Source organism: Mauremys reevesii, linkage group 1, assembly GCF_016161935.1.
Source record: "Mauremys reevesii isolate NIE-2019 linkage group 1, ASM1616193v1, whole genome shotgun sequence".
NCBI lineage: Eukaryota > Metazoa > Chordata > Testudines > Geoemydidae > Mauremys > Mauremys reevesii.
In genome coordinates this window covers 237145671-237158226 of record NC_052623.1, presented here as the reverse complement: position 1 = coordinate 237158226, position 12556 = coordinate 237145671, and the positions used below count along the sequence as shown (strand labels likewise).

Genomic DNA, 12556 nt, shown 5'->3' with positions numbered 1-12556 from the left:
GCTTTGAATGGAAGGCAGCAATTTCAACATAAGGCTGCCCAAAACTTTATCCTATGATAGGTTTCATACTCCTTTCCCGTGACCTTGCCTTGGATAGATCCCTCGAGGAACACTTAGAGAATTATTAAAGGCAACATGGTGTCAGTTCTGTTATGTAAAATGTTCATATGCAAATTGATTATATTGGCTAAACATGGCATAACGTCATCTCTTTCCTGTTGCTAACAAGCAAACCTTTTTCTCTTGAAAACCACAGTGCAAAATGAGGAAGTAAGGGACTGTTCTAAACTGAGTGCAAAGAACTAGTCTTTCTTTTGGTTTCTTGCCTACTTTGCTCATCGTGGTGTTCTAATGGCCGCAGTATAAAATTAGATGGGTTGATTGAATCCTGACACATGCAGTTTTTATTTTTTCAGACTAGAAAGCCTTCTCTCTGGTACTAATTTTGAGCTTATTTGGAATACCGCTTTTGGCTTTTTCCAACAGGAAATAAATCAATTCAAAGTTCTTGGTGTCCTCATCTGCAAAAGTAAGTGTTTCATGTATATTCTATGGTAGATTATAATTATGGTAGCATTATGAGCAGTATTACATATGTAATAGCTCAATGAAATTTGGGGAACCAGATTGTGAAGGGATAGTAGACGAAAAGTTAGGTGATTTGAACTATTAATACAAAATGGTTATTTTGCCATCAGAACCATCTTACCTGCTATTTTCAGCAATTAAGGAACTGTTGCATTGCAGCTTATAATATTTTAGCAACTCTTAACATACCTGAAAACTTATTGATTGCTCCTAGCATAATGCAGAAAAATAAATAACTTCTGCCTTTCTCAAGATCTAAGAAAATTTAGGATATTGTCTCAGTAACTGAGAACACAGAACCAAATGATGCCATTTTGCAAGAAGAGTCAAGAGTAAGGCCAATATGATTTTAAAATTCCAATGCAAAATATTGTTGCAATCAGTATTCTAGCAACTGGAATAAAACAAGTGGCGTTCTCCATGTACCAGTAAATAATGCATGCACGGATGCAAGGCCAGAGAAAATAGTCTGATAGCAAAAGAAGTAAAAAGAAAAATAGAAAAGAGGATCTGCAGAGCCCCATTGCAGCAACTCCAATCTTAATACTTCTCCCAGCGCAATTAAGGAACTGAAATAGAAAAAGGATTCCAAACACATTCACGTTCCCCCATGATGTTAGTGCAATATGTAAACCTTTAGCAGGCAGTTTTCTGGGATGTCTACAGACATCCTGGGGGGTTGTTTGGAACTGAAGCTGTTTCACTAGAGCAGGGATGGCCAAACTTACTGATCTGCTGGGCCACATTCGATAATCTTTAGAAATTCGAGAGGGGAGGTGCCTGCTGGGGCTCGGGGCTTAAGCCCTGTGGGGCGTGCCTGCCGGGGTTCCTGCCCTGCGGCCGGGTGGGAGGGTCTAGGGAATTCTGCCCCACGGCAGGCACCTCTCACGGGGCAGAAGCCCCAACCCCCACCTTGCTGTTGGGCAAAAGCCCCTAACCCCAGCACCTCTCCACAGGGCAGAAGCCGAATGGGGGGAGTGGTCAGCTTCGCAAGCTGCACTTTAATTGTAAAAGAGCCACATGTGGCTTGCGGGCCGCATTTTGGCCATGCCTGTCCTAGAGTATAATGTGGAGCCTGATCCAGAATCCACCTTAATGATAATAACTAATGATCCTATGAAATGCTGAGGCCCTCCGTTCTCAGCGGCTAGGCAGGTCATTGGATTGAGCCCTAAGGGTATATTTATGTACGTTGCCACCAATTTTTAATTTAAGGCCTGTTCTGGCGTGCTTCTAAGTACTTCCTGTGACATGCTGAGATCTCCAACTCCTGTAGCAGTAAGTGCTCAGCATCTTGCCAGCATAAATCATAAATGTGTGTGAGATCCCCAAGGTTTTTCAGCTTGCCAAAACAACTCCTTAATACATGAGAGGAGCCAATGTTCCCAGGAGCCAGGCCCCCCAGGATTCCGAACCCAGGTTGGCTTGGGAAGTGAGAGAGTGGCAAAAATAGGCACTGAACAGAATAGCAGATAGCTTTTAAATTCTGTTAAATTCAGGGACTTACAATCTAAAAGACAAGGCAGACGCAGGGAGGGGAAAAGGGTAGAACACACAAGCAGAGTGAACAGTATGATAATGGCAAATGTCATCTTAGTGCTGTGTTCTCTCCCCCGCCACCCCTTTTTGTGGGTTTAGGAGGAAGGAAGTATGCTAGATGGAAAGAAAAGTGAAGAGGGAGGGGACATTGTCGTGAAGGAGGCAAGGGAGACGGGACAGGGGTGAAGATGAAGGTAAGAAGGGCAGATGTGGGGTGAAGCTGAGGTGAAGAGTTTGAGAGGGAGAAGGTTGCAGCAAATTCTGATCTAGAATCTAGGTTTCCACTGGGCTAGACATGCAGCGCTGGGTCACTTGCCTGACACTGCACAACAACCCACATTTATTGTAAAACAAGGGCTTGAAACAACCCCACATCAATGTTCTCCCTGGAAGTAACAGGAGATTTCTCAGTGTACAGACTGTATCGGCCAAGATGGCCACCGTCAATCTATTGATTTACTATTACAATGTCATACCTCCTGAATGTAGTCCCTTTATAGCCTTAAAGTGCTTCACGAATAATTAGGGCATAATTGTGGCTCACCCTACATGCTCCTGCAGTGGAGTAAAGGGGTGTTGGGCACATCCGCATTCCTCTGGGTGGTTTAGTCAATATGGTGGGTCCCAACTCAGCAGGGAGAGCAACCTCCATTGGGCCCTTCCACCTCCCTGTGCAAATGGACAGGCAAGGGCAAGGAACGGGCAGAGCCTTGACTGTAGTTGACAGTCAGCATTGCTGAGCTAGTGCAGAGTGGGGAGTAACTGACACCTGGTATCAGATTAGAGCAGATTACTTCCCTCACAGGAACAAGGCTGGGGGAGTAGAAATCCTGGGCTGGCACAGTTATCTGATGCTCCTTACTATGGACCGAGAGGAAACCTCTCTCTAGCCCTTATCAAATGACTCCCCACACAACCACTCGGTGGTAGGTGTTACTCTCTTCACGTCACAGATGGGGAAACTGAGATGCCAAGGTCTCAAAGGTGGTGTCTGATTTTGGAGGCCTCCCCAATATCCCATGTGTGTTTTTAGTTACTAACTTTTTATTAGAGAGAAGCAGAATTGTTGACAGTCCAAGTTATTTTCAGCCATAAGTATTAAAGGAAGAGTGACTGATATAAAAGGTAGGGGGAACAGCACCACTGAGGCAATATAGGGTATGAATTACAGTAAGTGTACACGCGTCTGAGTTCTGAGAGAGATTTTTAAAGGGAAAAGTGGAAGTTTGACACTAACCCCCATTGACTTTCAAGTTAGGTATCTAATTGCCACCAGCGCATATGAAAATCTTCCACTATATTAATTATATTTTTCATTTCCCTTGGTCCAGTGTTCCTCAAATAGTTCAGGTGTTACTCTTATGTAGGCAGTAAAAGGCTCCATTTCTTATAATTATTTCATTCTTGCCAACTCCATTTCTAGAGCTGGCATTTGGTTTTGCAACCATAGTGATGAAATACATTCTCTCCAGCAGTTTTGTGCATTTTGTGTCTGTTGTGTTGTGCAAGACTGATGTGAAAATATCTAATCATAGTTTTCTGCTAATATTGTCTCTCCAAGCATATTTTTAAAATGGAACCATCAAAGTCTGTACTAAAACACAACACATTCACTTTCCGTATAATGGAGCCCTGACAAAAATGTGAGAGAGATTCTAAGGGGACCCTCCCAATGCTGTTTGGAGTTTTAAGCTATCAAAGCAAGAGATTGTACCTCAGAGGTCTTCCATTTCAGATGTGCAATACTATTTGCAGTGGATCTCTCACCTATTGATTATTCTGCTTTCCTGTTCTCACAATGTGAATGTTTAACAAAGGGTGCCCCACTTTCCTTTAAATGTACTTCTTCCCCTATGTTTTTGAGACTTGGAACTTTTTTTTAATAAGAGGGGAAATGTGTTTCCTCTTCATAATAATACCTAGCTTTTATACAGCATCCATTGGTCTCAAAATGCTTTACAAAGGAGGTCAGTATCATTATCCCCATTTTACAGATGGGGAAACTGAGGCACAGGAAAGGTAGTGACTTGCCCAAGGTCATCCAGCAGGTCCATGGCAGTGCTGAGTCCCCATGCAGTGCTCTAGCCATTAGGCCATAGGAACATAGCATTAATAATACTGGACAGATTATTTACCCATATCTGATATTTTGCCTCCAGCAATAGCTAAGATTTAATGCTTCAAAGGAAGGTGAACTGTGGCCCTCACTTCCAGAATGCAACTGATTAGCTATACAATGTTGTTTACCTTCCTGCCCTTTGTCTGTTTAGATTGTAAGGGGCAGAGACTGGCTCATACTCTGTGTTTGTACAGACTCTAGCATGATGTAGCCCAGATCTCAGACTATTGTAATACAAATAATGAGCAATAATAATTATACATGTCTGGTGGTGATGCAAGTTGTAGTCCTTTCTGATCCCTGCAGATGATCATTTTGTACACTGATGTATATGATTTTAATATCCCTATTTTTAGCTTGCATACTATAATTACAAATGTTATTATCCAACCCCTTAAAATCCAGTTACAGTATACAACGTGATTTCCTGCTGTAGTGAATTTAAATTTACTTACCATTAGTGTAATAAATTAAGCTCTTGTTCTTATATTATAGGACAAAGTAAAGACAGACTGCTCAGTTTTTAGCTGTACTCTTCAAAATCTTAGTCTCCTTTAGCTCTTTACCATTCCTGACTAAGCAAGCCTAGCTTTCTCAGCCTTTTATATTACATATAAAAAATCCTACATTAAAAGAATGTTAAGGTTGCAAAGTCAAGCATTCTAATGTTAGGAAATTCTAGGATTAAGGTTGTGTATACAAACTTATTCTGCTCTCCCTGATATGTTTACATTTTTGAAAGATACAATTCCAGGTGATGTAGGGCAGGGGTGGCCAACCTGAGCCTGAGAAGGAGCCAGAATTTACCAATAGACATTGCCAAAGAGCCACAGTAATACATCAGCTCCCCATCAGCTCCCTGACCCCGCTCCCAGCAGCCCCACCAATCAATGTCTCCCCCTCCCTCCCTGCACCTCCCGATCAGCTGTTAAATGGCGGGCAGGAGGCTCCAGGGGGGAGGGAAGGGATAGGGATGGGACGGGGAGGAGCAAGGGCATGGCAGGCTCAAGGGACAGGGTGGGAAGGCGTGAAGTGGGAGCAGGGCTTGTGGCAGAGCCAAAGGTTGAGCAGTGAGCACCCCCTGGCATATTGGAAAGTTGGAGCCTGTAGTTCCAGCCCTGGAGTCGGTGCCTATACAAGGAGCCGCATATTAACTTCTGAAGAGCCGCACGTGCTCCGGAGCCACAGGTTGGCCACTCCTGATGTAGGGGTATGTTCTCTAGTGGTTATAGACCCTTCTGCCTCTGTGCCCCAACTTGGTTTTGTCCCTCTTTGCTCCTATCCAATTCACCCCTACTTTGGCATCTGCTACCCTCTCCCACTGTTCCTATCCAGTTTTGAAAATCCCTTCCATAGTCTTCTATATGTTGACAAGATACTTTGGACTGTTCTCCTTTGTGTGTTGTCATTCCCATTTTATTTCAGGACAGCAGTGGTTGGGAAGGGAAATAACGTCAAAGCCTGAGCTTTTTTGAACTTTCTTCTAAAATACATACAGTCTTATGGATCTGCTATATTCTTGGTTTATTCATCTCAAACAGTTAAGTGCTGACCATTTTTATAACTTGCACCCTGACGTCTCCTGCTGAAGCATTTATCATCTGAACTGAAATAGGATTTTGCTGATCTAATTCAGATTAATCAGAACTGACTGGAATTAAGACATTATTTTAATACTGTAGTGCTTTTCGTCTCCAGGAAAAAAAACTGATTAACTTCATTTTAATTTTAATGTGCTTAAATATATGTTACTGCATGTTTAAAAGTAGGTCACCCACAAACACTTCAAAAATTGCTGAAAGAAATAATTTCATTTGGTGCATATTCCCTCATTAGTACTCATTTTGGCTCTAGCACATTCTGAATTTTTTTTTCAATTTTCTAGGAGCAAAACGTAATACAATGGAACCAGACTTTTTCACTGCTTTTGCACAGCCCAGTGCACTTCATCATTCACCACTTAAGAATGACGCCATTCAAGGTATGTGTTTTATAAACCAGCAATGAAGAAAGAGAGAGGAGGGACCCAAAGAACAAAAAAAAAAAAAAAAAAAAGAAAGTTCTCAGCACAAATGAATCTCACTTGTTTTACAGCATTATTCCCAAGTTCAATCAAGTGTAAGTAAGTAACCCTGTTGCATGGAATTTAGTCTCCAACTCTCCATAGGTGGGTTATGAAGAGTCAATGCAAGTTCCGGTTAATCCTCTAAATGAGAGTTACATTTCACACAAAAGAACCAAACCAAACTGTGGTTTTGTTTATTTTTAGGAAGCGTCCCTTTGGTCTCATCAATTTGAATCCCTTGGAAAGATAATTTCTAACAGGCAATTGTAATGATCTGATATGCCATTTTCTCCCTCCTAGGAAATCTATAAAATTACAAATGAGTACACTTTTTCATGCTGTAATTAGCAAAATGGGGCAATGTTGAACTGATGGCAGTTGTTATAGAAAACTTGCATTAGTCACATCAGAGAATTGTAATGGATATTGTTCACTTCTGTTTATAGGAGAAAAGAGGAAATTCATAAATCCTACCTCCTGCAATAACCCTAAGTTGGAAGAACTACAAATGGTACCCTTTCTTTTACTAAATTATTATTTACACAGAAACCCTTGTTTTTAAATGTTGTGTAATCAGGCTCCATCATGTAAGGTACTGAGCGCTCTAGCCCCAGGCCAGCAAAGAACGTAAGCAGGTTAGTAATCCCAATGAATCAGTTGGACTACGCACAGGCATAAAGGTGCTTTGCTTTCAGGTGCTTTGCTGGATCTGTGCCCAAGAGCTTAGCACTTGGCAGAATCGAGTCTCAGATGCTTAACTCAGACAGAACAAGACTTTTGCTGTGTCGTGTGAAGGGGAATGTGGTTCTAGCATCTGAGAGGATTTTTTTTCTCCTAGTCCATGTCCAAAGTGTTCAGCTGGATAACTTCTGAGCCCAAAATATCTAAGAGTTTCATTGTAAAGAAAGCGACAGTGTAATATCAAAGAGGATTCTAACAAACAAACAATAAGTCAAATGTTAACATTTGCTACTAGTAAGGCTAACCCTTAAAGCAACTGAGGTTTGCTGCCCTGACTGCGTGATAGGAATATAGGAATTGCCACACTGCTTCAGAGCCGTGGTCTGTGTAGTCTAGTATCCTTTCTCCACCAGTGGCCAATACCAGCTGCTTTAAGGCAGTTGGACAAGCCATCTCGAAGGGAGCAATGAAGATCACTGTCGAGGACACTGGTCATGCATGTCACCATTCACAGTCATAACAAAAGTTTTCAAAATTGTTGTACAGTAAATTCCATTAGGTTCTAGTTAATGCAATTGAGTAAAATGAACCCAGTTTTTAAACAGCAGCACTTACTTCACAGAGACTTTGAAAATCCCCTTCTTTGTTATATATTCAAACATAATTCAAGATGCTTTTCTCATGTGATAGCCTCCTGGATATCATCAGACTGAACTTGCTGTTTGGAAGGATCAGTAAAATGGCAGATCTCGTTGGGCGGCACACCAGTACCTTTCACAGTTACAGAGATATTAAAACTGTGACAGGTATTTTAAAAATGCCCTTTGAGTGTCGGTGTGTATGTATAGCTCATATTCACAAAGCCCTAAACATATGGTTTCTATATTATATGTGTGTTTGTGTTTCTATATTATATGTTCCCTAAAACCTAATAAGCTCTCAATCAGTTCATGAAGGATATAATTTTTGCAACAGGTTTTCACCATTACCATATTTGAATAAACGAGAAAATTTGAGAGGCGGTATAGCAAGAAGGAATCACTAAAGACACTGGATTCATTCTTCACAAATTTCCAAAATAAAGGATTTTTTTAGTCTGTGATTGTGAAGATTCCTGTGAGCTTTGCTGTTGACCCCATTCATGGTTACAGCGCATGAAACCTGGGTTTGACTGACTAACGTGTGTCCTCACTGGCCAGGGGAAGAGAGAGAATGCTTTATGTTGCCTACCATCAGCAATGCCTTCTGGCATATCAGGGAGTGGGAGGCATTGTCTTCCTTGTCTGGAGAGTTCGTAGCTCTGACACAGAGACTGTAAGGAGGTGATTATAATGGGAGACATTGGGGTCTCTTCAAGGGCTGCCTTAGAGAAGCAAAGAAACTCATTTCTTTGGAAAATATTAAATTAGTTTCCTGATTCAATTGAGTGTTCTCGTCAGGGTGGCTTTGGGGGGAAGGAAATATAAGCTGCAAGATGGGCCACCTCGGTTGCCAAGAATATTAAACTACAAGTAAAATGTGAAGTGCTTAAAGCAAGAAGAAGTTAGTAGCAAACTTCTGTTTCAATTATTCTTTTTTCCTTTCCCTATCTGTTCTTTTCTCCTGTATTTTCAGATACACTTCTTTGTATTGCTTCCTGGGGAGACCCTGGTAGCTAGAGGTAAGGCAATGTTGCCTAAGCTGTAGGCTAGGGAGATGGCTGTTAAATGATAAAACAGGTGAACCAGGAAGCTTGTGACTATTTTCAGCAGTGCAGTTCATCAGCTTATGCCACTGCCCTCAGCTTGCCAGTTCAAACTACACTAATCCAATGCATCGTCAGAACTTGAACTCTAGGCATTAGGTGAAGATAGCAGGATTCCACTCAGTGAACTGTGGTTATCTCTTGGCTTTGAATGTGCATTACACACACTTTGTGAGCTCATCAATATAGAGCAGAGAGGTTTTTTAATTTCTTGTGAGTTTTTTCAAACATCTCATAGGGGTTTTAAGTTTTCTTTTTCTTTGAGAACCATGTCTTCGGAGTAACAATATGGACTGGAATGTTTCAGTCTGCAGAACCGTCTAATGAGGGAAAAATAGGCTTATTCAGGATTCCATTCACCCCTGCACAGAGAAGCAGCACAAAACGGATACACCAATTAAGCCCTCCAAGTAGGGTTTAATTGGGACAGACATGACCATAGACCTGGGGGCCTTCAGAATTAAAGCATGAGCTGTCATAGCTTGAGCTAGAGCCAAATCTCTGTAGCTGGACTGTAACAGACTAATATTCTCTGCGGAGCAGGCACAGATTCACCAGTGGGTTTCACTGGCTTTCTGCACAGAATGAATTCTACCCTTTAGGTGTTTAATATTTTGAAGTGCTGAAACACATTCTATCAATCACAGACGAGGGGACACAATCTGAGCACCTCCCTTTGCACACAAAGAGGTGTTACATTTCATACTGTGTATATGCCACTTAGTGAGATGAATTGAAAATAAAGCAGATGTGGGGGAGGAGCAGAGAAAATGAAAAGGGAGAGAGAAGAGAGTTGGAAAGAGAAAATAGGGGCATGGTGTTGAGGGAGAGAGAGGGAGAGAAGACTAAAATAAAATAAAGACAAGGAGATTCTCGATGGAGGATGAAAACAAAACAAAAGACAAAGGAGGAAGGTGCACTCTTGTGATGCTAAAGTATTGCCATTTATTTTCCCACTTTCTGTTCCAACAACAGATATATCATTGTTGACTGTTTGATATTTCCCTGCAGCTCTTGATAGATTGGATTAACACAACCCTGAAACAGGAACACATAGTAGTGAAAAGCCTGGAAGAAGACCTGTTTGATGGGCTGATACTTCATCATCTCTTGGGTAAGTCGCTTCTTTGAGCTCTGCTCCCTAATAAATCTCACATGCGCTTTCAGTGCAGAAGCTCACAGATAAAATAAAAATCAAACACCCTAAACTGTAAGAACAGCTTTGCTTGCTGGTATCTTACTAATTATTAATGCCTCTTGCACTCAAATGGAGACGAGCACTGCACTGTGAACCATATGTGGTAAATGCAATCCTGAATAAGTGCTTGACCCTTCCCCGCCACCCTTTGGAAAGTCTTTTTATTCCGTTGTTTATATAGAGAGTAAAAAGGTTAACTTTGAAGTCTGAGGTTATAACACCTCCAAGAGGTGCTCATGACATCATAAACCATGACAGTGAATATGATTTATGATATTACCATAAAGACCAGCTGGAATCACCTCTACAATTATAAATATGTATATTTTTTAAAAGCCATAGTCTGAGACCTCGGGCCATAACTTCAGCTGCTGTAAATCAATGTGGCTATGTTCACTTCAATGGAGCAACATCAATTTTACACTAGTTGAAGGTTTGGCCTCTTGAATCAATTCCCAGCCTAAAGTTATGGTCTACCATTCCCTCCATCCCTCTAATTACTGCTGTCTTTACACTCTTCTCCATTCTACTTTGACTGCAACTGGATTGGCCCTCACCTGCTAATCTGATCAAATCTCGTAAATCATAATGGTGCCACCAGGCTCATAAATAGAATTGGTTTTCTTTTATAATTTGGGGTGGTGGTGTCACAACTATGAAGTAAGATTTTTCTTTTTATATGAACCGCTATGTGCTTAGCACACATACCAATTTACAGGGCAGATTCACTCGGGAGATTCCTGCAGTTCCCACTGGTAAAACTCAGGGTGTGGACCACTTGTGGCTAAAAATCAGCCTGCAGCCTGTGGCCCCAATCCTTCAATCAGAACCATGTGCAGAGCCTTACTGATATTAGTGAGATTCTGCATGAACCCAAGGGAGTACCTGTTCACATCCAATTGCTGGCTTCGGGTCTGCGTTATATAATTTATTAAATTATACTAATCACTTATATCGAGACTTTTTTGGTATTTCTGCTATGATTTTGTATTGTCTCTACAGTGCTGTTAAAACACACTCATCTTGCTTTGTTTTGTTTTGTTTTAACTATGCTCCATCTCAGAAAAACTAGGATCTCTCAGGCTGGAAGTTGAGAAGATTGCACTGACGGAAAAAAAACAGAAACATAAACTTGCCGTTATTCTGGAAGCTGTGGCCCAGAGTTTACAACTAGAAGAGAGCCAGCTGAAATGGAGTGTTGATTGTATGTGCAGAAGTAAAATGCAAGGAAATTACCTCATAAAAATATATTGTTCTGGGGTTTTACTGGGCTAAGAAGATGCTGCTAAAGGAAGGATGATCTTGGGGTTAAGACACTGAAATATAACCAGGAACTGAACCCAGTTCTCCCGTGTCTAACTACAGACTTCCTAGTTGACCCTGAACAGGTCTCTTTAATCTTTCTGTGCCTCATTCCCACAGCTATAAAATGGGACTAATCTGCCCTTCCTCACAAGCGTATTTGGAGGCATATTTCATATTTTGGTTGTAAAGCACTAGAACTTTCTCAGGAAGGCACAATGGGAATGCAAAGTATTACTATTAGGCTGTAATGAGTTGGCACATTACTTATAATTTGCTTTCTTTTCATGAAACAGCTATCTTCCAGAAGGACTTACTGAGCACATTATATCTTCTGATTGCAATAGCAAAGCACTTCCAACCTGATCTGCCTATCCCTTCAAATATTAGTGTGGAAGTAATAATCATTGAGGTAATTATGGCTCTTTCCTTTGCTGCCATGGGGTTACGGAGATCTCACAAGAAATTAAAAAATACAGTGGAAGAAAAGTGTGGTGTATATCACTGTATAACTGTTATGCTTTTGTTTTCTGTGTAATTCACCTTTTAATTTCTAGAAATCTGTTGTTTGCAGCCATTTTGTGTTCAGTTCAGAGGTAGCGTTCTACAGAGGCTACAAACACAATGCTTTGTCATGGAGACTTTCCTGATATGCTTTTGCTGTTTCCACTTAATGTAAAATAAAAGGCATTCAGACTGAAAGCAGAGTTGCTCTTGGTGGATGGAAAATTATAATTGATTATAACCCCAAATGTTTAAAATTCATTTGTCTGCCCCCCAGAATCCTGAGATTGGCCTAAAAATCATGAGATTTTCTTTTAAAATTTGGGTTTTCTATTTACTTTCTGATTTTTGTGACTTTAGGGTGCACTTGGGTCACATTTTCAAGCTTTTCTCCACACCTATGAGGGCTAGGAACTTTAGAATTTTATTTATTTAGATAATGAAATAAAAACTGAGATTCTCACAGAGTTACATGAATCTAGGATCTGGGGCTTTAAGAAAAACATCACGTATCCCACAACTTGTGATATAATTGTGAAAGTTGGCAACACTGAGTCAGTTTTCTAACTGTGGGTAAAGTTCACATGCATAGAGAGCACAGCACGAGGCCTATATCACCCTTAAAGCTCGCTTAATCCCTATTTGGAGGGCTGCACATGGGACTTAAGTGATGCATATGCCTTGGGCTTGCTCTCTACACATTTAAATCCAGGAGAGTCTGGATTTCAAATGCTTTATTGTATAGATAGTCTCTGACAGGAAGATCTAGATCTTGACCACACAAGACGCCAGTGTCCCTAAAGTCATTTTTGACAG

General features: G+C 41.0%; 1 protein-coding gene across 7 annotated transcripts in view; it reads left to right on the top strand.

The window, feature by feature from the left end:
• The first annotated feature begins 257 nt into the window (after window positions 1-257).
• The window catches only part of PARVG (parvin gamma), a 31334-nt gene continuing 19035 nt past the window's right edge, over window positions 258-12556 (top strand). For 2 of the 7 annotated variants that reach the window (XR_005588223.1, XM_039500187.1), the window contains exons 1-6: window positions 260-529; window positions 6132-6227; window positions 6758-6822; window positions 9748-9850; window positions 10998-11162; window positions 11533-11648. Coding sequence is in view for 6 of the 7 variants with exons in the window: in XM_039500187.1 (XP_039356121.1) it covers window positions 6149-6227; window positions 6758-6822; window positions 9748-9850; window positions 10998-11162; window positions 11533-11648 (528 nt within the window). In the remaining variant the exon portion in view is untranslated. Of the gene's footprint in view, window positions 530-2226; window positions 2322-6131; window positions 6228-6757; window positions 6823-9747; window positions 9851-10997; window positions 11163-11532; window positions 11649-12556 lie in introns of all 7 variants that reach the window. The other 5 variants (XM_039500184.1, XM_039500186.1, XM_039500188.1 and 2 more) reach the window with 5 other exon arrangements.